Source organism: Rissa tridactyla, chromosome 4, assembly GCF_028500815.1.
Source record: "Rissa tridactyla isolate bRisTri1 chromosome 4, bRisTri1.patW.cur.20221130, whole genome shotgun sequence".
NCBI classification, from domain to species: Eukaryota; Metazoa; Chordata; class Aves; order Charadriiformes; family Laridae; genus Rissa; species Rissa tridactyla.
This window is the reverse complement of record NC_071469.1, coordinates 31746337-31772449: the sequence shown is the minus strand read 5'-3', so window position 1 is coordinate 31772449 and position 26113 is coordinate 31746337. Positions and strand designations below refer to the sequence as shown.

The 26113-nt window shown below is 40.8% G+C and overlaps 1 protein-coding gene across 1 annotated transcript; it reads right to left on the bottom strand.

The window, feature by feature from the left end:
- Positions 1-676: 676 nt before the first annotated feature.
- Positions 677-26093, bottom strand: LOC128909275 (uncharacterized). The gene is made up of 9 exons (XM_054200705.1): positions 25937-26093; positions 14852-14973; positions 13611-13749; positions 12625-12746; positions 10771-10881; positions 6439-6545; positions 5927-5980; positions 4948-5038; positions 677-3453 (listed from the first exon to the last, which is right to left on the bottom strand). The coding sequence occupies exons 1-9, from the start codon at positions 26031-26033 to the stop codon at positions 3337-3339; spliced, it is 960 nt and encodes a 319-aa protein (XP_054056680.1). The 5' UTR covers positions 26034-26093; the 3' UTR covers positions 677-3336.
- Positions 26094-26113: the final 20 nt, after the last annotated feature.

Below are 26113 nucleotides of genomic sequence, written 5' to 3'. Positions count from 1 at the left end.
TGGAAAGTTATGCTGCTGGGGAAGAGCGGAGCTGCTTTCCGTGTGTGCCAGAAACTCCTGGTGATTACAACAAGCATTGCAGATGTGCAGCTCCCTCCGAATAATTTGTTCTAATTCAGGCCTACCAATGTGAAATTTCATGATTTATGAGTTGTTCATGACCACAGGGTTTCGGTGCCGTAGCTGGGGTTAGGACCTCCAACAGGTCACACAGGGAGCTGTCTTTCACGGGAAGACGTAGCACACCAGCTGTGCGGCCCACGAGATGTTGGGGGCAGCAGCTCACAACACTCACCGTGTCACCTGCGGTAGCTGTCACGGAGCTGCCATGCGCGCAAGCCCCAAAACTTGGGTACCAACGAGGGTTTGTTTCTCCCCTCTCGCCTCTTCCCAACACCGGTGGCCATCTAACAGCAAGGAGAGTGCGAAAACTGAGGACACTAGGAAATAATTGTTTCCGCATTTTTAACATTGTAGCGTGGTTAATCCAGGCTTCCTTTTCAATGCTGTCTTGTGACAAAAAGGGCCAGAAAGTTTACCTCAGAGAGGTGCTGATACTTTCTTTGCGTTTCATATCTTTTAAATTAGGTCAGTTTACAAAGCACAGCTTGGATGTTTAGCACTTTTTATATGACAATCTCGAAGCAACTGATATTCAATTAATTCACAACCTTGCTCTGATTTCAGATTTGTAATTCCCATTTTTACTGTAGACACTGAGGCAGAGAAAAGTTCAATCATCTGCCGAAGACCGCGCAATGCAGCGGCAGCAGAACTGAGAACAAGGACTCGGCACGCTGGATATACCCTTGGCAGCTTTGAAGCGAACAAGCAAAACCTGAGCTGAGGCAATGCACGCTCCCCCGCGAGCACTTCAGCTGACGTCCGAGGCCTTCTGAGTGCGGATAGGGAGGACAGATTTGCCCACTTTCACGCAGGGTTTTGCAAACCTCCTCACAGCTTACTTTTTGCAATCCTTGTGTGTAGGAATCTGTAACAGGACTAACGGGGGCCAGATAACAAAAGTTAAATCTGGAAGAGGGAAAAATTAAATTAATACCTTCTTTCGCACACTATCTTTTTCCAGCTCTTCAGTAAACGAGGTAAGCAGCTTGTAACATCCTTAGGAATGGCCCTACGAGCTCCGGCCCTACGAAGCTAAATTAGGAAGAGATGTCTAAAGGGACAGAGAAGCTGTATTCCTGAGTATCAGGTTAATAAAACCAAATGGAATTACCACCACCTCTTCTCCATGAACATGTTGGGGTGCAGGTTTAAATCAAGGACCCGTTAAGGGCAGGAGAGGAAGACAGAAGTTTCATCAGCTTGAACTCACCTCTTGAGTTTCTCCTGATGTCTAAAAAAGACAAGGGGAGCTTCCCTGTTGCACCCTCTGTTGCATATGAGCTCCAGATGCGTGCATGCTATTTCCAGAGTCAGAGGATACAGATGTCATTAAATATGCTGGTGATGTGCTCCAGTCTATTGAAATTTTTTTTATCTGAGATCAACACCCAAAAAAAGTATTTGAAGACTCAGCATGAAGAGGGGAAGCAACTGCAATGAAAGCTATAAGTTCCCGTATTACCAAAAGAAGGTGCAGGGCACAGATTATATCAAGTATCGTGAGCCAAAAGTCCTGACAATTGATTCGGGAGATCTTGCAGGACCTCTGGAAGAAGCAAGCAACATTACAAAATGGTGTTTTCTTCTCACATGATAGTAACGTTATGAAGTAGCTTTTTAAGACCCACTCAGGTTTCCTTTTATAGCAGCCTATTTATACACTCCAAATTCAGTCACAGCTTCCACTGTACTGTACTGATTACTACAGTGCTCATTTCCTCATTCTGAATTGCACATGCATTTCTTTTCTCATTTTTTATTCTCTCCTTGTTATATGTATTAGCCTTGCATTACCTCCACCCCGTTGCTTAGCCTCTCCTATGTTCCTTTTCTAGGGGCTTTTGTTTCATTGACAATTAAGGAATCAACAGTTCAGTTATTGTACTTAAATAAAATAAACATTTTAAGAAATGCTTTCCATCCTTGTTCATTTTTAAACACATGAAGAATAGATTCAACACAGCATTTGGGCAGCAGTTCAGTATCACTCAAGTTAAAATATCCTCCTTCACTCCAAACAGACCATGAAAAATAAGACTTCTTAAAATTCACTATCCTTTCTACAGTACCGTTTACTTACTATGCTAGTGAGTGCCTAATAGCCACTGCTCCTTTTTGCTTACAGCATATATTATCAACTTCACTGACCTGTAAATCATTTGAAGACCGAAATCCAATTTAAAGTTTTCCCATTTGCACTAGACACAAGTTATGCAGCAAACTTTTAGACACTAACAACGCACTTAGTCCAAAACTCCTGAAGTTAATATTTTTGCACTCGGATTGTTTAATGTTTGCTGAAAACTGAAATGTTCTTCAGCTGACTAAAAGCTTCACATCCTTAGAACGTAAAATCTATATATAAATGTGGTGGGCGTATGTGGATCTTTTCTCTCTGAGGAGGCTCTGTTACGAATTTCCAATGTTTTACGCCACCACCAAGCCTCTGCTAAGCCGTGACACCTGTTCAGAATTTTCAGCTTCTTAACCCCTTATTACACTTCCTACCATCCTCAGCAGAAGTGCAGGAAGTGGAACAGAGTCCTGTTGTCTTGGACTTGCTGTATTAATTCTCAACGTCTCCTTTCGGTACTTCACATTAATAGCCACCTGAAGGACAACTAACCAAATGGAAGGACTTGCTTCTCATAACTGATGCCAGTAGGTGCTCTGGTTATCAAGCAGACCCTGGCAAGGAAACCTACAAATTCCATAGGAGGAACATTAAAGATAATACTGTTAATAATAAATATTATTACTGATAATAATAAATGGTCTATACCAAAACAAAACAGCAAACTCTAATGTACCACAGCTTGTAGGTAACATTATGCTAAATGCACTCTTATCATTCACATTAATAATGATTTGCTGTTCTTAGGTTTTATATATTAAGCAAACATTAGCAGTGCATAATGCTAGAGAACAAAAATTCTTTTAGCATCAGTATGTAGCCACTCTTTCTAACATTTCTGCAAAAATTAAACCATAAGGATATCCCCTAGCTAAAAGTCAATATACTCTCTTGAGACAGAATGCCTCCGTAAGAAAACCTGTTTCAAATGACTCTTTTTCATTACACACCACAGATAGGACACAGATTAATCACAATAAGAATTTTGACCTGATTTATTCACACAAATCAATCCCAATTCTTTTTAGACCTAAAATATATGTTATTACAAGGATACTGGTAAATTTTTCCAGGTACTAGAGAATCCTGTATAAATGTATTTGTTCAAGTGCTTCTCTGTCAACATCCTTTTCCATATACACATCGTAGTTGAGCTGCATCTCTTCAACCCATTGGTTGAGCTGAATATTTGTCTGAAACAATGAAAACAGGTCCTTAAATTAATACAATGTTGAGAAACATAGCAGGAGTCCCAAGGTCAGTACAACATTAAGGTGGCAAGACATAGTAAGAGTGATTAGACATTCCAACTCACGCAGCAACAATAAATTAATTTCTGGAAATGCCATTTAACTTAAATAGGAGAGAATAAAGATAACTTTTAAAATTTATCTCAGTCAATAGTCCAGATATTTTGCTAGCATGTTACAACTGCTTCTCTAGATGCATCTGTGTAAGCCTCAAGCATCCTGATCAGAAGGCAACATTTTGACAGAAGCGTTGAGAGAGCAGCTAACTGTACCATGGAAGAACCACAGGTACTTTCTTGTTTCACACCCAAGGAGTATTGTATTAAGGCTACAAAGGGCTTCTCAGCTGCTCTGTAACTACTGCCTGCTCCAAGAAAAAGTCAAATGACACCATTGCTGCTCCTGGGACTGAGGATCTATTTCACCCATCAGCATACCGGCAACAAGTGATTCGATTTCTCTAAAGCAGACAACTGTGGTGAGCAAGCCGCTTGATAAATAACCTTGTCACGTATGATCAGCGCTTTGTTTCATAACTAAAGGCAGCCCACATAATTTGTCTAGGTATCATACCCATTAACAACTGTAATCTACCGATGACCTACGGCAGATGGACACAGAGCAGAGGTTGTCCATCGGAAGTGGTTACTACTCAGGGAACAGCAGCAGCAGCACAGGGTGTTCAACACCTTTGAAAGATGCACTGTTGCCATGTTTGTTTCCAACTGCAATTTAAAGCTATGTCACTGATCCAGGACGCCTGATGGTAATCACTTGGCTAGTTGGGAGACCACATCTCTCCCTAATCTGTACTTCTACCAGCTCATACTGCTGTATTATGAGTCATTTTCTGTGCTGACAACAGGTCAGAAGACACGAGTATCCTCAGGAACGGTTCTTCTTTAATATGTTCCTTTCTCCCACTAGCTTAACAAAACAGTTTGTCATGTTTCAAGGCCACGTGCAAATGTAGAGCTAAATACGGAAAACATTTCAAGGTTTTGCCTTTAGAAGTTTATAAATATGTCTGTACTACTGAGGTTGTGCCTCTATACCTGGAAGTAGTCTGATGGAAGTGGATTTGATTATCACAAAACTTACTCACATCATAATATGGCTTTGATAATGTTTTGTGGGGTTTTTTTAACCTCACATCTAAGGTATTGTTAATAATACACGATAATACAATGATTCACGCAGCCTATTGATATAGGCCGGGATTTCCATTTGACAAGTGGGGACAATCAAAGTACAGGAAGATGTGTCAGTGGTCGACCTGGAAATAGAATCCAGAGTCCTACATCTTTTAATCTATGCACAAAATTACACGTCCTTCCTCACAGAAATACTCACAAGCAGTTAACCCAAACTACAAAACTGCCACTTTTCACAGAAAGTGACAAAATGTGTTGGCTAAAACCGGCTGATGGAACTTACCTGGAGCTTTGACAGCGATTCTTTAAGGCTTGGAACTGTCACTAATAAGGACCCTCTTTTCCTTACATTAAAGGCAATAAATTCCCAAGCTCTGAAACATATTTAAAAGTAGGTCACCAACTTTTAGGAAAAAACCCACATTTGACATAAAATGAATATAACACTTTTACAGTTTAGTGGCTAGAGGTAGACTAAGCTTAAAGACTTGCTACACGTGCTTATCAGTCACTATTAATATCTAAGCGAGTATCTTCATATGAACAAAATCGAGCTTTGTATCAAAAACAGAGGGAATACATGGTCTTACAATGTTAGATTTTGTAACTTTTTAACTCTGACACATACAGGCATGTCATTTTGTACTGTCAACACCTTCACTAGGTACTAGGACTAGGATTAAATATTGACATTTCGTCCCTTTAAACTTTTGGTTTTGAAGAAAATCCAGTCTCTTGAGTGCTCTGATTTATTAAGCTTAACAACAAGCTGCTCTTTACATACATACTTTGCAGTCGTAACAAAATACTTCAGACATTACCAATCAGAGTATTTAAATATAGCCCCCAGCATTCTTTTTTTCTGATTTTGCAAGTCAGATCATTTCTCACAGCACTGCAATTCAGACTAAAAAGAATTTAATTTCCAGCATTCTTCAAATGTCATTTGTCTTCATGGTACTAATGCAACATTCAACCTGAGTTGAATTTACCCCTGAGTTCTTGAAGAATCAAATGAATTCTCAGTCATGTGCCCGGACACAAATCTCCTGGTCATTTGAAACACCCACTACCCTTCACCCATCCACTCTGTGCCTCTCTGGTTGGCATTACCACCTGGTATCAAGGCCAGTAGGACAAGCCTTAGCTGAAACTGTTAGCGAGTATCAGACGGTTGGCTGGGACAGTGGAGACACAGGCACCCTTTCTTTTTGACTGCCCATTCTAAAGGCACAGTAACTTTGGACAGTAAAGTTATTTACCTTTTAAACCGATACTGCTGGATTAGCAAAAGCTTATCTGCGAGTGTCTTGTACCTGAAAGAGGAGAACCTTAGCCACGCGCTTATTTGCTACCGCATCGTTATGAAGATATAACAGAAATATCTTTAATAACCATGTTTTGCAGTGCATCTGTATTGATGCTCTGACATCCACAAGTCAGTGACCTGTCTTCTTTCTGAAGATTAACCTTTATGCTGATATAGTAACTTCAGATCATTTAACAGCAAGATACTAATTTAACTATCAGTGCAAGGATTCAGGGCAAGGTTTGGGTAAACAAAGCAGCAGTGTTTAGTGGGTTTAACAACAAACAACTGCTGTAACACTGTAGCAGTTAAGCATAACAATTAAGTGCAGGCAGTTTAAAACAATTTCCTTATGTAATTTATGTATGTGACTTCAAAAAGCACAACCTTAAGGTTTTCCATAACTCCCAAGGTTACACACGCATTGCCAAAGAAATAGATTACTTGTTTGGACACATAGCTTACCTGGCCTGTTCCTGTCTGTCAAGAAAATATTCAAAGACATTATTCATTACAACAACATCAGCCTTCTGAAGAAGTGAAGCCTCAGTACAGATGTCTGCGTGAACCACCTGAAGGAGAAAAATTTCACAAGGCATAAATTAATTTAAGAGACAAATACAGCCTTCAAGTAGCCATGAAGCCTGTGAACCTAATACAGCACCTGCTACCACCATTTTGAACCAGTCACAAAACTGGGTATTTCACTGGCGTCACAGTAGATAAAACTGAAGTAAATAACCAGAATAGGCTTTAAAAAATGAAAATATCAAAATTAGATTTATCTCCTCTAATTAAAATACTCAATTCATTACATTAAGTGAAATAAACTACATCTGGCTTTCAGTCTAGAACACCGTGTGCCGTAAAAGAGGAGATGATGTATGTGATGGCTGTTACATTTCACTTACTTATATTTTATCACAAATGCTCATTGACTTCAGGAAAGGAGCTAAGCTAGCTAAAGCTTTTTTGAGGATATTAAAAGGCATACCACAGGCTCGGTGGGTTACTGAAGGATTATAGCTAGAAAAGACACTACAGACCCAGGTTTGATGGCTGAATTCTCACGACATATATTGAGACTGGAAATGCTGGAAAGGCAGGATGCTCAGTGGCACTGGAGGACAGCGAGTGCTTTACCTTACTAAACAGCTGCCTCTCCAGTCAGCACAGGAACTGGTTTGATTTCATCTACCCTCACCTACCAGAAAGGATATTAGCACATCGTGTCATTTTCAAACAGGTGAGATTATAGTGACAGGAGAATCTGGGCGCTCATTAACACTCTGACAAGATGTGTTTGATTTCCTTTCAAACACGGAGAAATACATCACATCCTAAATCTGAGAAGAAACACAAACGGGAACATCTTTTGAAGGGATAAGGGAAAGAAAGCCAATCTGAATATCACTTGCATTCCACAATTTTTTTTGAAAGTGCAATCTGAACAACTTCTTTTCTTTCCTGTGTGACCTATTACTAGGTTGTGCTGGAAGTATACTAACCTAATGGATTCAACATTTCACATTTTGTCAAATCCTTTCAATATTGGACCGATGTAAAAAGGAATTCTTAATTCTGACAGAAAAGCTGAATGTTAGTATAAAAGATTAAAACACTTATATGTTGAAAAACGTTTTGCCCACTTAGCAATATATCAATACTTCTTGGGAAGGTAAATTATGTATTCTACTTCATAACTAACACGCAAACTGTGCGGTTCTGATCGACAGAGGAAACAAATACTACCACCCCTGCAACTTGTAACCGTTCAAGCGTGGAAAAGATGATGAGTTGCCGCAGTTTATGACTCTGGTTCATGCTATCAGAATGCATTATAGCAATTGCAATTATAGCCCAATATTTCAATATCACTAATAACAGAAAGAAAACTGTACTGTTCATAAAAAAATCAGGCATCACAGCACTTAATCTTTGAGAGCTATATTCCATGGGTTCTCTGCAAGCGCTCCAAATCAGTAAAACAAACAAACAGCTTTATCTCCTTAAACATATTACCATGCCAAGTTCTTCACCACTGCCTGTAGTGAGTGGAAAGGACGCACCTGTGTTCCTTCACCTTACCCAGAACTGGCAGGTTAGTATTTGAAGGTTCCATCTCATTGAGAAACAGGGACAGTTCAGGTGTCAGAATGACTGGTCAAATTCCTATTTTCACCTCTAGTGTGTGGACATCTGAACTATTTATCCACTAGTTCATGAAAGTTAAAGCTTTTTAGGACAACTAAGATAGCGATACAGTGCACTGCAAACTGTAGCAGTACAGGAGCTGATTAAGAAATTGTTCAAGCATTCAGCCAGCAGAGAAAGAAGACAGACCAGTCAGGTCACCACCGGCAGTCCTAAATACAGCAGGTCCTGGCTGTCAAATCATGTCCTCTGCATAAAGCCACCACTAACTGTAGATTAAAATGAAAGACTATAAAACTGGGGTGGTAGAGGTATCATGTATACAGGCTTGACTGCTGCCTGTTACACAGGCGACAGCCTCCTGCAGTGGGGCAGGACAGACAGCAAAGGGCAAAACATGCCTCAGCTAGATCTGCCAGAACTCACGTATCGGAACCCAGATTCGCCTAGACTGTAAGCGGGATTTGGATCACTGTTTCTGAGGCTAAACAGACATTTTACTTTACTCTCTTATTTTCAAGGGGCAAAAATAACAAACCTACAGAATTTCTGTACAAAACCACTGAGCAGCAGACCTTTAATCCAAACACAAGTGACTGCTGGACTGTTCCGCCAGTAGACTTCTTGCACCAGAAGAAGTCATAATTAGCACTAAACTTTCTTAATGGCCTACTAATGGCAGTCCTAATATTTTAAGCCTCAACTCAGAAAGATGCCTAAACTACTGGCAAACTTCGAACGTGTGTTGATGTTTCCTTGACTTGAATAACACTTAAACCTTAAGTTAAAATTAGCCTGCATTTACAGAGTAGGTGACCGTGCTGACTAAAGCGACCTAAGCACCCCATTCTCCCAAACACATCCTCATTCCTCTTGGGGAATGTAGGACCACATAAGCATGTGTGGCTGCACCATGAGCCAGATCCAGGCACTGCTCCGGCCAAAACATCACTGTTTTTGCTCCGTTCTTTTTCAGCTGGACCATTTCCCTGACCTGTTTGGCTGTGTGCTGGCACAACAGAGGGGGCAGCAACTGATTTTAAAACAGTTGATTTTCCCTTTCATGATTATGGGCAATTTCTCAATTGAGGTCTCAGCTTTCCTAAAATCTGTTGAACTGCTTGCTTACTTTCCTCCCAGCATCTAAGTCTTTGCTCAAATGGCAAATGATGCTGAGCAACTTTCTACGTACTTCAACAAACCAAATGCTAAGCAAAGAAACACAAGGTTCACTCAGAGATTTAGTCACTAAAGATGTCATTCTCAACTGCTGTCCTTTGGGAATGTACTCTAATAAAAATTCAGAATGTCCTGAAAAAACAATTATTATTTAAGATGGTCTCTTAAAAGTTTTTCAAATTTGTGTCATAAATTATCAGCAACTGGATTCTGACTATTTTTCAAGCTGGTATGTATCTCTAGAGAGGATTCATTTGGGGGTGAAATAAAAATCTAAGATTGAAATGTTCAAAGCAGTGTGATAACATGAGTCACATGACGAAATTAGCATCTAATGAGACTCAAATAGCTAAGTCCCCAGGCACTGCTTTGAAAACATACTATCTTCTTATCTTTATGCTCTGAAATGAATACTTCAGCAGAATTACAAGGTGTGAAGGAAAAACAGAAAGGCTTATAATAAAGAATATACAATGCTGAAAAGTGTGCATATAGATCTCCAGCTCCACTGAAATAACTTGACAGAGTTCCTAACTGCACTTTCAGACTCATCACAATAAGGTGTTATGAACACAAAACATATGCAAAAACCAAAGATTATGGACAAACTGGCAGCAACTGGGACTGAACTGGGCAACCCAATGATACTGCTTACCCTGTATTAAACACTTCATGTTTATTATTTCTTTCCAGTTTAAAATTGGTTACTTTAATTCCCGAGAAATTACCACATCCAGCAGTTTGTGTGACTCCATTCAAGAGCACATGCACACAACACAGGATTGAAGTCCGTACTCTACCCAGCATATTCTACTTACCAACTTTTGCTGGTAACAAAATAACTGGTATTCCCCAGAAAGGAAAAAAAAATAATTTTTTTTTCCTCATTAAAATAGTAGTAGTTATTTCCATAATGGGACTAGGGAAATGGTTTCCATAATGATAGCACATTATTTGAAACTCATTTTGTTTGTGGAAGGTACCTATGCGTTGACATTCCAAGAAAGGAAATACCAATAGCCGTAAGTCCTTTAGGTGTTCTTAGATGCAAATTTGCAAATCCTGCAAACATTTTTCTGCTAGCGTTAATGAAATACAGACACTTAGTTTTGTTACTCATTACAGAAACTCTTTATACACCCAGTTTCACAAAAGTTAGTGGCAATAATGTCATTGATTTCACTGGGAGCATCAGCTAAGATTTATCTGTTTTGCGTAAGCCAGTAGGTAAGTCCACTCATGAAAAAGGCTAAGTGATTAAACACATGTTATCATATTTTGATAATTTCCCTCTTCCTCTCTACTATGAGATTTTTTTTTTCCCCCTAATGCAAAGCCTTTGTTTAGGACCAAAACAAGCAAAGGCAGAAACAACTTCTCAGAATGCTGAATTACCATCCGCTCACATTAACAGGATACCTACAGTGGTTAAAGATATATACGCTAAACCAGATATTTAGTTACCTTTATTCTGTCAATGAACTGGTATTTTGTAACCATCATTTCTTGCAACTGGCAAAAGTCTGCATTCATTTCTACTCCATACAGTTGGGATGCTGAGCTATAAAGATAACCCTACATTAGGAAAAGGAAATTTAGTAACTGTGATGCCTTTAAAACAAGTTCAGAAATTTCAATTAAAATGGAAAAAATAAAACATAGGTTAAGATTAAGAAAGGATTTTAAAACAGCAAGTTGAGAAATGTCTTTCAGTGGACGTGACAGTTTTCAGAGCTAAGCCCCCGATTTGGCAATTCCCACTTACATCTCATAAATTTTAATAAAAGATCCAAAATGACTCATCAAAATAATAAAAGGAAAAGGAAAGCTCCAACCTCACTTCAATTGCAAAATATATAGAAAATAGTCTAAGAAGGAAAAAAGCAGTACAAACCAAGTTACAAAAATAGTGTGAAAGGAAAAGTCTCTGCATATTTTTGTTTCTTGGGAGAATGGAAGAAGAAAATAGCAAGAGAAAAAAACTAAACAATGAGACATACATATAGTCAAAGTGAGTAAAAATGGAGGACAACGTACCAGTACTATAATGGGATATTTTGGTACAGATTCTTTGTCAGCACCTCTGAGTATTGTATTACTGCCATTTTCAGGTGCTTCATACAGGTACATATGAAAAAAGAAAAATTATCTCTTTATAATAAGCCCAAAATAATGGTTTCAGTTTCAGACTGAGATTTTGGAAAGTTGCTGGAGATGTTAGGGGGAAAAAAAAAAAAGTACAAATACTTGAGCCTACAGGGCCCTAATGAAGACAGCGCTTTAAGTGCCATTGTCTCTACTGAACACCATAATTACACTTTGCCAACAATGGCAAAGGCAAACAAACAATGCTAAAGATACAGAGTATCTGAGGTGTCTATGTACTATAATCCAACTATTAAAGTTTTCTGAAACCATTCAACTCAGAAAGCAGAAAAGCAACCTGTGAAGGTGAAGTCGCCTCTCCTCCAATACAAGCCAAGAGTACAATTAAAAAGGAGAAATCTTTTTTTAAAACATTTCCTCTGCTTTATCTTGAGACTATCCTTCTACTATAACAACACAAGCATTTAAGTCCTTTAAAACAAATTCAGGCTAGCAGAAGTGTTACCATTTAAGGACCCAATGCTGCAAATATTTACAAATGGGAGTAACTTTCCTCATTTGAGTAGTCCCAAAATTAGATTATTCAGATGAGCAAAATAACATGCTCAAGCGTTTCCAAGATTGAGCCCTAAACAGCCATTGACTTTTCTAAGAAAGTTGTAATGTGTGTTTTGCATTGCTGTTGGCCATATGTTGCACCAGCCATGCCAAAAGCAATCAAAATTGCACTCAAGTTTCTCGATGAACTATTTTATGTGCATTTTAAAATGCAGAGCAGGACAATATGTTTTTGGAGACAAATTCATATCAAAGTCTTCCTTTGTATAATTTAACAGTTTGTCAGCTTCATAAGGGAATTTAACATAGCTAAGCTATATATAGACATGGTCAAGACATAGAGGACAAACTTACTTACGAAGGAGAGACAGAGCAGGAACTAGCAAAAGAGCAGCTTGTGTGACAGCAATATGCTACTCTGTTGGACAACAGACTTTTCCTCTCCATAAGCAAGATCTTTTGTATTCCCTCTTGTGAGGAACAGAACAAGAACTGAAATTGCTAGTAAACAGCACCTTATACTGTTCAGAGAATCAGATCAGAGGTGCCTCTCGGAATGACCCGTCCAAGATGGAGTAAGGAGAGTAGGCGGTCAGAGAAGAGGAAAAATGTTTGCAACAGTAATAAAATAGGAATTCCTGTGCTGGAAGTTACCGCAAATAGCACTGCACCAAGCCTGGAGCCAACGTCAACCACTACCTTTCCTGTCAGGTCAGGCAGTACATGTTGATAAAGAAACTTCAGTTCCATGAGGGAAAAGGAATGCGAAATAAACTCTGGGAAATAAGAACAGAACAAAGGTGTTGGGTGGGCAGTACTAACTACTGTGGTATTAACCAATGAAATATTCATCTGAAGAGTTATCATCACTGAAAACCCGTACGGTTTCTTGCCTGAACTAGTGTTGGGGACCCTGGAAAACCAGGGTTTGCAGATCGGAGGTAGCCTGCCAAGTAGTCTGGCTCGAGTCTGGGGATTCCTTCCCTTACATGGAGAATTTTGAAATCCTTCATGAAACTGAATTACCTTTTTCTGCACAGTGATATATATTAAAGAATACAAAGATCAGTAACTTGAAATCATTTAAGTGAAAAAGGAAACACGGTACCTAAGGCTCAACACAATTCATGCAAACCTTTTTACGGGCAGATATATTAAAAGCTTGAATTTCAACTCCAAGGTTTTAAGGAACGGAATGTTCTCCATATAAACCGTTCCTCCTTCAATGTCTGTGCTATACTGGCAACAGCACTGATCTGTACCACACCACACAAAAGCTTTGAGGCAGATGGTGCTTTCTAGTGCTTTTCAGCATGTGAGAGGAGACTGAGGCTACTGCATGGACTCCTGCAGTATTGTCATCCTCTTGCATCTTCCTTTTCAGTGGTACATAGCCCTGCCTCTTCCCTGCCCAGTTTTTTTTGGGCAACTAAGGTCACTCATACACTGCAAATTAATTCAACTTACGTGTGTAGGAGTCTCCCCTTCCATTGGTTATGGGAAATAATTCTGGCCTGCGTACTACACCAGTCTGGACAAAGTCCTCCATCAGCTAGATGTTGTGTTGTCCAGCTGAGTCACTGCACAAACCAGTTTAGTTAAACCGAATTTGTTTTTCATGTTCCCAAAAGAGCACTTACCTAAAGATGCAGTCTTGTATGAGCCACACTCTGTGCAATAGCTCCTACTCATTTTCCCCTCCTCACACAATGAATCAACAAAATCATCATCATAAAGGAATGCATCAACATGAATCATGGGCAGTGGATGCTGGTGTATCTGAGAAGAGGAACAAAAACCAGGAAAGGCATAACCAAGTCTCTTATTTTCACTTATGCTGTTACACAGTTAATTGTCCCACCCTCCTACCTTTCCCAAAATCCCTGAGATCCAAGTTTTTCCCTACTCAAAAGTTACAAATCAAAATTAAACTGCACGTAAACTGGATCATCAAATTCCACTGAAATAACCAGGAAGTGGAAGCTGACAAAGGAAAGCAAGCTGGTTTCAACAGCTGAGTAGGAGACCTGCTGGGAATTTTGTCTCCTTAGTGCTTGCCTGGCTATAAAGGAGGCAGAGGCTAAAGGAAGCTTTTTCTCTGTCACTTTAATGACGAGAATGTAACTTAAATGTAGGAGAAGGGGCAATTTTGGTTCTCAGCTTCAACTGTCTGAATATTTTCATCCTCACGCCTTATGCCCCCATCTAGAAACACCCCTGATTAACACGGGTGTCATTTTCAATCAAAAGCATACCAGTTGGGATGCTTGCCTTCTCATCATTTCAAGGGGTATAATCTTCATCCTCCTACTCCTCTTTCCTCCCTCTCCCAGGCTTGCTGCATGTGGCCAATCAACTTTTCCCGTTTAAGAGCCACACACTACTTTTCTGGGAAACGCATTAACTTTCCACCTATACTGACAGCTCAAGTAGAAAAGGTGCTCTCCCCTCCCACAGGACTCACAGCCCACCTCTTTCTGAGCCATCAGAACCTGAAAAGAGCTGGAAATCATTTCTGGGCTGCCCACATTATGGCAACAGCAAAACACTGGCCCTGTATTTCTGTTTTCGTTAAGGGGGCTGCTAGAGCCCATTATGGAGCTAGCATTAAAGAATCGCTATGACAGGTGCCATACCACACAGAATGAAAGCTATGCCAAATAACTTACGATCAAAGCATTAAGAACTATGAAGCAACTTTCTTGGGGTCACGCGATCATGCAGCAACAGACCTGAGAACCAAACTGAGATTTTCTATACCTCAACCCAGCGCACATTCTCTATGATGAACTACTACTAAAACTGTAGTCCCCAGTACTACAATTAAGTCCCCAAATAAATTATGTGGTTCAGCAAAAGGAGACCATAAGAATGAGCTTACTTTTTGAACAGCTTGATGTTCCGAATTAAACATTGCCTCGATGGGTAAACGATTCCGCAAATCTTCAGCGATATTTTTGAGCACAACATCATTGTTACTCACCATAAGCTCATCAAAGTCATCTATAAATCAAGACAAACAAAAACCCCTGAACAATCATATGCAGATCATGTGGACTAAGTGATGACCAGTACAATACAGTTGCAAGACATAAACAATACCAGATGGATAAGGTTTTTATTTGAAATGCATTTTTCAGCCTTTGTTAGCTTTTCCAGCCAATGACAGATTTGGATTGTAATAACTTTGCCACTTAAAATAAACGTAGCGCTTTTTTGAAATCTCAAATTATTTTCATATTTATAAACTTATAACTCACATATGATGGTCTGGGCTGCCACCAAAGTGATACTGTTTCAGCTTAAGATATAAAAACATCAAAGATGTTTTTGAACTATTGGAGAAATTACAAAACTCATAGTTGCCTGAATGCAGGCTTTTTTTTTATATATACAAGTTTCTTTTTATACATACCATCTTTCTAATAAAGCGGTTACAAAAAATCAGGGATAATGCACAGTTCAACAGTTCAGCTTACGATACATTTTACACAACTTAAAACTATCAAAATATTTCAAACGTGAAAGAAAATAGGAATGGATGCAAACCAGTAAGTTTTTGCAAAGCCACACTGTAAATTCTTGCTATTTTTCCATGATATCCCTGCATTACTTTAACACCTTTTTTTTTTTTTTAAAGACATCTAGAAAAAAAGATCGAAGGATCCTTGGGAAGTCACCAATCCTTTCTTCTTCCACGGCTGAATCAATAGTCACTACTCCTCCAGACTATTCTTTTAAAAAAGATTGTTAATGCTGGAAACTCCACAACCTCCCTTAGCAATGTATTCCAGTGCTTGACTACACTTACTATTAAAAAGGAATACTTTTCTTAATAATTGATCCAGATTTCCTCTGCCACAATTTAAACTCAGTACTCTCAGTCCCACTTGCGATGGAAATAGAGGCGTTTGCTCCTCTCCTGTATATAGCAACTTGAGCAACTTTTTAGTTCTTTGAAGACTTATCATGTGTCCCATCAGCCTTCTTTTCCAGAAGAAACAAGATCCACCTATCCAGCCCTTTCCTGCATTTTTTCTAGGAGTCTGATCATTCTCCTCACTCCCTTTTGGATCTTCTGGACTCTCTCATCCCTTATGACCTGCAGTTTTGAGAACCAGACACATTAATCCAGCTAAAGGTTTATTTGCACTCTCTTTTCACATCTTGCAGCCAACATCCTGCTTACACACCCCAGTTTCATGTTAGCTCTCTTGCCAGAGTATGATGTTCTTAACTGACATTCAACACGAGATCTGCTGTACGCCTGTACTCTGTTCCTTTTCTGTTACATGTTCCTCAGAAGGAGGACTAGATGAAATTCCTTTTTGTTTGGACATCTCTCTGCTCTGAGGGCACTGAACTGGTTCTAATCAAAAAGGCACATCTCAGGTCAAAACTTCATACCTGTAAAAGAAACAAAACCCACACAACAAAAAGTAACCACAAACCTAATCCTGAAAAATATACCAAACCCATCTATTGATTCTTGTCTAAAAATAGACATGTTTGTCGTCTCTTCCCCACCCCTTCTGGTTTGTTTCTTGTTTTATTTAGACTGCCACCATATTGGGTAGGGAGAGTGTTTTTCACTTGTATCACTCACCAAAAGAAGACCTGACAGCTTTTAGAGGTGTTAAAAAAACAGTTAATGTTTGTTAGCATTGCTGTCCCAGGTGGGAACATTAGTATAGACAAGCTGGATGGCAAGCAGGTTCAAAATAAATCTAAAAATCACGCTACAAGTTTATCAATGCTAATATACTTAAGCTTTCCTGTGGAACGCAGGCAATGCTAGAAACAGCGAGAAATTTTAAGGCTAGTATAAGAAACAGAGGCCAGCTAAACTTTTAACTATGAAATGCTTCTGAAATGCTTTTTGCTTAAGCACTGCGGTGAGAATAATATGATTAAAGAAACCCTCATTCATTAGTGCAAGACACTCTCAGAGTATAAATGTAAATGGTTCTTGCAACATGTCCCGAAACCGACTCCAACAGATAATCCTGAATCCCCCATAGTAAGCAGCAGAAACTTTAAACCACCTGGATTCCCTTAACATATATTTGGTTTATTATTTATTAAATGTATAGCACTAATGCTGCAATGCCCTGATGAGCACAGTACCATTGGTAGTTGTTATATGGCAGGAAGACAATTTGCTGTTCCAAAGAGCTCACAATTAAGCTCTCGAGAACCTCAGCTCCTAAAGAGATGGAGACTTTGCACTGAGGAACACAGGAGGGACAGAGGCGGCAGCTGCAACAGCAGCAGCAGGAACAACACAACAGGTGCAATGCGGCAGCTCCAGCTCGTCAGCATTTTAATTTGAAACCTCTAATGAGCGCCCATCTCCTGTTAACATCATGGTCCATCCAACAGCTTGTAGATTCACTATGAACACCCCAGCAGCGGCGAGTGATTTTTCTGATGAGGTCAGGGAAGATTTCTACTGTTGTGACACAGCAAGAAGTAAACCCAGAGATTATGGGAAGGGAATTTAACTGTTTAACTGTTTTTAACTTTTTGCTTAACTGGGACCATCAGCACCGTGACAGGCCCTCAAAGTACAAAGGAGCCAGTTTGGTGAGGTGGATCTGAGGAAACGAGAAGGAGAAAAATTGTGTTACAGACAGAACGAGAGAGAAGAAAGCTGATATTAGCAGCTGTACAGACCAGTGCCTATGGGCAATAAGCCCCTACATCTGGCACATGCTTTAAAACAATACTATTACTATGCAAGAGAGCTCATCCAGCTGTTATACTGCCTGTTAAGAGTATCAAATTCATATATAGCATTTAATGAAATGCAGGAAGTGTTCATAGACCACCAGGCCAGCCACATCCCACTGCAAATGCAGAACTTCAGCTCCTTTTCTCCCAGAGCTGGTGCGTCAATAGGATCTGCTCCCTCATGGCCTGGGTGACCTTTTCTGGCCAGCAGTCGCGGTGGACAGCCCTCCCGGCTATTCGGTGTCCAGCTCTACAGTGGAGAAACGGATACTTTCCGTGGGAGACAGGTAGCACATCCATCTTCTTCAAATCCAGAATACCCCTTCCCTGCCTCGACTCCCATTTCTACAATACTTGTCACAACGCTGACCGCCTTACATGGGGCCCTCTGAGCTCTTATGAAACCAAGTAGGACACAGAAGAGTTCTTCTGGATGCTCTGTATGAAACAGGTCCTAAGGAAAATTTTACAACACATACGGAGCTCAAATGAAAAACTGTTGAAAATACTGATACTGAAAAATAGATGAATGAAAACGCTCCTTCCCAACTATCGGTTAATACTATATAGCACAAGCATGCAGGAACAGAAAAAGAGAAGGAGGTCTGAAGAGACTCCTTCCGAGGTGACACACAATGGCAGCTTCAGCAGAAGCTGTGGATGCAACGCTCCGCGCCTGCGTGTGTGGCCTGTGACTGAACTCAGATGCTGAGAGTCGCCTCATTCCTGTCAAAGAAAGAAACAGCAACAGCTACCGCAATAACTCATTTACTTTTGCAGTATGTAAATATTTATGGATCACCGTCAAGTATGGAACACAGGTGCCAAATATGAAAATAGGCATTTCTGCCTCAGACCGGTACAGTTTTATCAACTCCACCCTTGTGTTTAACAAACTGTTCGCTCTTGAGAACCTCACTATCACCTCACAAGGAATCTTCAAAGAAAAAACCAAAATAGAAAACTATTTTTGATACCATTTCAGTGCCTGTTACATACATGAAATGGAGAGTGTGCAAGCCAAGCCCTGTGTTCATTGAACAGACAACTAACCAGGAAAGAACCCTTACAGTTCATGACATACTGCAAGATGAATCACAATCATTTGTTTATGGAGGAAGTCTGAGCGCATAGTGTTTGTATTTTACTTCAAAAACCGGTTCCACTGGATCTACTCAACACATATTTATAACATTTAATTAACACATTGAAAAAAGCGAAGTTAACACCCTGGTGCTGTTTAGCCTTTCCATGGCAAATACAACACAAGCTAAGAAAACATCACTAAGCCTTACACCGGATAGAGAGCACCGCTACACCAACATCTAAACAGCCTGGCACTGCGAAATACATGACTGAAGACAAACAATATGATTTCCAAATGACAACAGAAGATTGCATGTCACGTGGAAAGAAGAGGACTTAGCAAAGGCAACCACAACAGCAAGCACCTTACGGTTTTCTAGATATATATTCAGCCTCCCAGAAGTTAAAAGCAAATATTAACATCCATGTTACTTAGTATAAGGTTAATTTAATCATTCAGTGTGTTTAATGATACTGAACAAACAGGTTAAGGAGGAAGTCTCATATCTCTAAAATGTTACTATCTCCTTTTTTCGATAAACAATTTGAGATGCAGTCTGTGACCTCAGTATACCAACTTCTTCAGGAACTCTGAATACTATTTCTATCCCTAAGCATACTTAGCTATTGGTAGAAAGTAATCAGCTTTTTCTAACAGGAACGTAATCAGAGCTTATTTTATTAGTTCTTTAAGTCTTCTACATTCATAAATTGAAAGAAGCTACAAAGTTAAATTTTAAACAAAGTAAGTCACACAGCTATTTTGCAATCACTAGTTTTCCCCACCACTATTAAGTTTCAGTGACTAACAATTTAGAAGTATTTGGTATTCTTGAGCCCCCTCTTGCAGCAGTATCATTTGTCACAACAAGGGAAATTAATGCCAATTCCCAAAGTCAGTGATTCATCAAATTACAGGTAACATCCCATTTTAGTTTACCAAACAACAGAGAAGTGGAAAAGATTTTCGGTATGGCATAATTTTAACAAAGAAATACATTCCAGTTAATGTGGCTCCGCAATGCTATTTTGATCTCTTCTGAAAGGACACTTTACTTGGATAAATCACTTCTACCAATTTGGATATGAAGCCTTGCAGTAAATTGCTTTTTTACACACACAAAAAAATTACCTACTATACTTGTTGCATTGCAGAAACCCACGCTTTCATCCTTTTATAGAGATTCATTCCACTTCAGTTCTACCTGCAGTGACAATAGTACTGAAAGGAAACATTAAAGACCATTTCCTGTAAGAGTGTCAAGTTTTTTCTTATAATATTTCCTATTCTTGCCTTGTGAAAATCATCATCTGATAATTTTAACTATGAGGTCTGGGAACACAAAAGCACATAATTGAATACGCAACAGAAATACATAATAGAAAAAGCTGGACAAACTTGGTCTGTTCCTAAGAGTACATTGAGAAGTTTCTTCTCCATATGCAGAACACGGTACTAAAGCAGCACATCCACCGTGGCCCGATTAAGTCAATTTTCTCAGATACCCTCACTCACTGCCTGATAAAAGTCCAGACTTAGAGCACTGACTGCCCTCAACTTTAAAGTCACAAGACTGAATCCTATGCCAATTTCTTAAAAGGCTAGTTTTCTCTCAGTACAAGTGAATCCACAAGAAAAAAATTAATTTGTACTTAAGTATATGTTGTTTACCCTTAGAGGAATTGCAACTGTTTATTATTCAACAGTTGTTTTGAGAAATACATCACTGTATGAACAATCAGTACTTCAGACCAGTACATGACTTTGAAATCTTAGCTTTATATTTAAATGTTTCTAATGAAATGCACAGAATGGAAAAGGTTTGTAAGATTGTTTTATTTTACTGTTACATGACTGAATAAAAAAGGTAAAAGCTAGTATCAGAACAGTTTTAGCCCTGATGAAAAAAATATTTTTTAATCTATCTTAGACCCTGCGACAGTACATGAAAAATCATAAAGGTTCTTCTTGTGACCTTATCTGTACTTCACTGACATGAATTGAGAGACAGACTTTTGTAATCTGCATTAAAGCTCTAAGTACAGCAAAAGTGTTCAGTAGTTGCCAGTAAATCGAGTGGTTTGGTGACCTCAACCTCAAACTTGAAATTAGGATTCCTGTATTTACTTCCTCTGATTCCTGTTATCTCTGTTCATGTACAGAGACAGCTTGATCAATTCTGCTTTCACTGCTTACCCTCTCCAGCACCTATTCTTACCAAATACAACTTCTCCTGCTACTGAAAATTCTTATGAGTTTGGGCAGTGGAGGAGGGAGAGGGAATACGCCCATGCACACATTTATATAGAAGCTATACATCAAATGCTGAGACCCAACTGGGAGGGGATCTTCAGGGGGGTTTTCCCAAGTGGTTTGAATTAGCTCTTGGGCTTCACCCAAGTTTTCTTAGCCAGAACTTCTGGAACGTGGTTATTGCACAAGGATATTAAAGCATTAATCATCCTATTATAAAAAAGTTCAGTTAAGACACCAAAGGTTCCTGTTATTCTTTCCAACTCTTATTATTTCATTTTCTTTGAGATCTAAGACTAACTAAAAAGAAAAGCTGGAATGCAAGTCACCGTGAAATGACGTACATTTCACTGCAGTGTGTGGGAAGAGCTGTCTGATTGCGAAACAGTGAAGCAGTGTTGCTAAGCAGCTGCCTTAAAACAGTAACGTCTTCTCCCATCATACGTAAAGATTTGGAATTTCTAAAATTCGCAATACCAAAAAAAAAAAAAAAAAGAAAAAAGAAGCATGACTGGTTATTTTATTCATACAAAGAAGAAAATGAATAGCATCTTGCATACACTTACATTCCCGTAATTACTAGGGAAGATTAGTCAGAAATCATTAGAGTGAGAAGCTGTTCAATGTTCGCTCAGTTCCACATGCATAAGAGTCTTTACTTTAGATAAGATAACTTGTTGACTATAAAGTAATTGGGCTCTTCCATGGAAAAGTTTCTCAATAACATTCCATGCATACAGCATGCAAGTCAGAAAGCACCAACCAAGTTAAATTAATAAATAAGGCTGTCTTTGTGACAACACTAATCCTAAAGGGCAACTGCTTTATGCAGGGCTTTACTCGGAGGTTGCACGTACACTTTACTTGAGAGAGAGGCGCGAGGGAGGAAAAAAGCCTGACTAGAGCTAACAGTGGAATCATGCCCAGTCCTCCTCAGCTGGAACTATAAGCTCAACATCTTGACAGCAACAGGAATAGGATGGCAGTAGGAGGTGGGGTGGAAACCCACACGCCACAGAAAAACAACTTGTCTGTGAGGATGCCATTTTTGTTTCCATTTATCCTATCCTTGTTTGCTCAGAGTTTTTTTCATTCAGAATATTATTTCCCCATCCCTACAACTCTCTTTCTTTTGCTCATCAGGGGCTTGTTTCTTTCCTACATCTGTATTGCAAAGACCAGCCTTTTATTTTTGTGCCGTACAAAGATCTGGTAACTTTTTTAGCATCTCCCATAACACTGTTTTCTCTCTGCACAGAGAGGATCCCAAATTCCCTAGCTGTATTCAGGGTACAGCAGCAGCAACCTAGGTACCAGCTCCTCACTATCCTTTGTCCAACCAGTTTTAATTATTACAGCACTATCTAGGTGTTACAATGGGGAGTACAATTACTCAAATGCAACATTCTTGGGGGGGGGGGGAAACCACAGTAAAAGTTACTGTCAGTATATAGCCACAGATGCAGCTCAGAAAAACAAAACAGAGAGAAGTGTCATCAAGAGTGCTGTGTTCGGGACATCACCCAAAATATTTGCAACTCCACGGAAATTGCAAAAAGGGCAAAGGAATGTGACCTGCTGGACAAATGTCTCTGCTTACTTACTGTTCAATGCTGCGGGAAAATAAAACCAGTGAGAGAGAGAGAGAGAGATATCTCTTTTTACTCCAGTCCTGTATTCGGCTCAGGGTGAAGAAAAAGAAAACCGGAGATAAACCAGAAGCACACAGCCATTCAGAAAAAGCAGAGCAGAAAAACATGAAGAGGTTAATGGCTCAAAGAAGCAATGAAACACATCTTAATCAGGTAACAATGAAAAGTTCTTACAGATAGGCACCAAGCTTTCTAATTCCCTCTTCTCTACCATATACCTACATGTACACATATAGGCATGTTAGAGGGGGAGACTGCAGCACCTTAAGAAAGCACAAAACTTGGGGAAACATGAATACTTTTACTTAGAGCACCATAATCAACAGTTTCAGAAACTGGTAACTTCTACAAGCAGTAGCATATAGACCAAATTCTATAGGCTCTAATTTTCTCCACAAACGTGGCAATCTGTGGAATAAAATTACCCGAAGTCACACATGTGCCAAATGACACATGTGGGAACAAACAGTTACCTATAGCTTTATACTGCACCAGCACCTGGCAAAATACAATCACAAACTGTAAGAAAACGCTAAAGATGCAACTTCTGTCCCCTGATCTGCAGCATATGAGCTAAAAAGAATGGCAACTACAAAGTTAATCATGTTAGTTTTAAGATGATGTACATAGTGAAGCAGCAGCAATCAGCATCGATGCACGCAATATAAAAATAAGACACAGATTGCTCAGGTGTACCAAGCATATAGTTCAAAATTTGGAACCCAATCTACACTTTAGCTTGCATCTTAATTATGAAGAGTGAATATGAAGCAAGAATGTGTATTTCCTTTCACTGAAAGACCTAGGCATGGATCTAGATTATTAAAATTCAGAAAAAAATATTTGAGAGATCATAATCTAATAAAGGCTAGGAGCCATAGTGTACTTGTCTTTCACAGAAACTATCTATCTAAGAGAATTTTTGGAAGCTGTAGCATAAAAAGAAAAATTTTAAAAGTTATTAATTGAGACGGGCTTTTTGCAAGTCTACATGAACTATGCCATTGGCTAAAAATTCCTATGGTAGAGGTAAAGCATGATCATAGAATCAAAGTGGAGAAAATAGTAAGTAGGTGCTTCCTAATTGAAACAGTTAAGCGTTTTCAAGTTTTCAAGCAAGTTCCCATGTGCTTTACTGTATTTGTAATGGAGTCAGCAAGCTGAGAAAACCATATATGCATACCACACAAACTAACATAGTGTAGAACGAGCCGTAATGATTTACGTTAAGTGAACAAGCACTGTGAGTGACTGCATATGAAATTCAATAAGATTTTTAAATTAGAGCATATTGGATGGAAGATACAGTAACCCAAGCATCGTTTAGCAAGCAGAACACGCTACTGCATCCAGAAAAGGACTCAAAAAGGAATGAAATATTGCTTATGGCAGATTGCTCTATCATTACATCTGTACAGGCATATATGTAGACATATACATGTGTATCTATACACGTGTACAAACACACAGGGAAAATTAGAATGCTTAGTTACAGTTAACACTAACTACCTCCATTGAACTTCAGCCTCCAAGTCTTATGGAGTCTCGTCTCTGCTCTAATCGTGAAGGCTGGCTTGCAGATGCTCTGAAACATCTGGCAATGTCTTTCCTAGGAAAGAACCCGTTGGGGTGGGAGGGCTACGTGCCCACCAAAGAGGGCAAGCGCTGCGTTCCCAGCCGGTTCCTCTCCCGCAATGCCAGCAGAGGGCCCACTCACCCAGAGAAGGATCTTTCCTCCTTCTCCCCGAGTGGCCGTGGGAGATGCAAACCACAGGGCAACCGTGAGTTTGCAGTTCTAAGTACCTGGACAGCTGTACAACTTCTAGGTGTCAGAGCTGGCCTCTGTGCAAGTCCTCATGTGTTTGCTTATGAAGATGTTTCCACCCTAAAGCAGAGGTGCTGCAAAAGACCTGAACGAGAATAACGCTAACACAACAGGGCATGACCTGGGGAAGTAATGTATTGTATGACAGTTTTTTCCCACCCAACGCATGATCACCAGGCAGTGGATTTACCGTTCCAGCAGGCAACGATTAATAAACAGGATACACATTTATTGGCTGCCTGAGAGTGGACTAAAGGATTTGGAGGGCCTTCAAGATTCCTATCTGCAATAGCAAAATGCAAATATACCCACAGATCAGGCAGCATTTAGTCAGTTTATTCAGTATGGCACTACGTGCCCACAGCTTTGGTGCACTGCCTATATTCAGGTTTCCCATTATCATCTTTTTGTTCAGTTGCAAATTAACAGCTTGTGCACTGACCCACATTTCCTTTCTTCATCTGTCATGATTGATTGACACTTGATTGCAGCACGTTGATGAAATTATACTGAGGCACAAACGTGAAAGTAAACAGAAAACTGTTAAGATGATATTAAGCGGGGAAAGGAGTGTTTGCAAATCAGCTCAAACCGCTGTTTCCAAGCTTCTGAAAGGCTGTGAACACGTGTGAAGTTGTACAAGACAAGACTAACGTCTAAAAATCCCTCGACATGCCAGGAGCGGAGTGCCTCCGTATGACCTCCGACTTCCCACGCTGGAGAGTCTGAGGTTACCGCACCCCCCAGCTGCCTGTCCCCTGCTCTGCTGCCGGGAGCGCCCGTCTCCGCGGCACGGCCGGCAGAATCACCCTCAACTTGTACCTCTGCCGCGACACTCGCCACCCCCGGCCTGCCGTCAGCTCCGGCTCAGGCCGACGGGACAGGCTGCCGGCTGCGGCCGCCGGGAAACGGGCGGCTTCAGGCACGGCTCACCCTCCTCGGCGTCGGGGAGGGCGGGCGGCATCAGCCGGGCTGCCCTGCCTCGCGAGCACCGCAACCCACGCCGGCTGGGCCGCCGGCTCCCCCGCAGCCCCCTCGCCCCGGCCAGGGGGCTCCATAACCGGCGCGAGCCCTGTCAGCCTTGTGCCACCGGCAGAGCCTAACGCAGGCCCAGGGAGAGGAGCGCCCCAGCCCGGGCACGGCTCCCCTGAGCCCAAGCCCGGGGACGTCCCACCACCCCCCCAGCGCCTCGCAGGCCCGCCGCCGGCCCGGCCCCAGGAGGGGGCACGCCCCCGGCCCGCTCGGTGCCAGCACCGTAACGGGACGGGGCAGCCAGGCCACAACGCCGAGAGCGGCTCTCCCGGGCGGAGCGCGCCTCAGGCCCGCTACGCCCACAGGGCCTCCCCCAGCCACCCGGGCCTGCCCGCGGGGCTCCGCCAGCTGCCGGGCGGCAGCACCGGGCCGGGCCGCGCTTACTGGTGTTGCGCATCCAGTGCAGCAGGCGGGGCAGGTCGGCGGCACACGTGCCCCGCACGGCGGCCAGCACCGCCCGCCGCGCCGCCTCCAGCTCCATCGCGCCGCCGCCGCAGGGGGGCGCCTCCCGCCTTCCTTCCGCCGCAGCCGGAGGGGCGGCCGCCAGTGCGCATGCGGGAC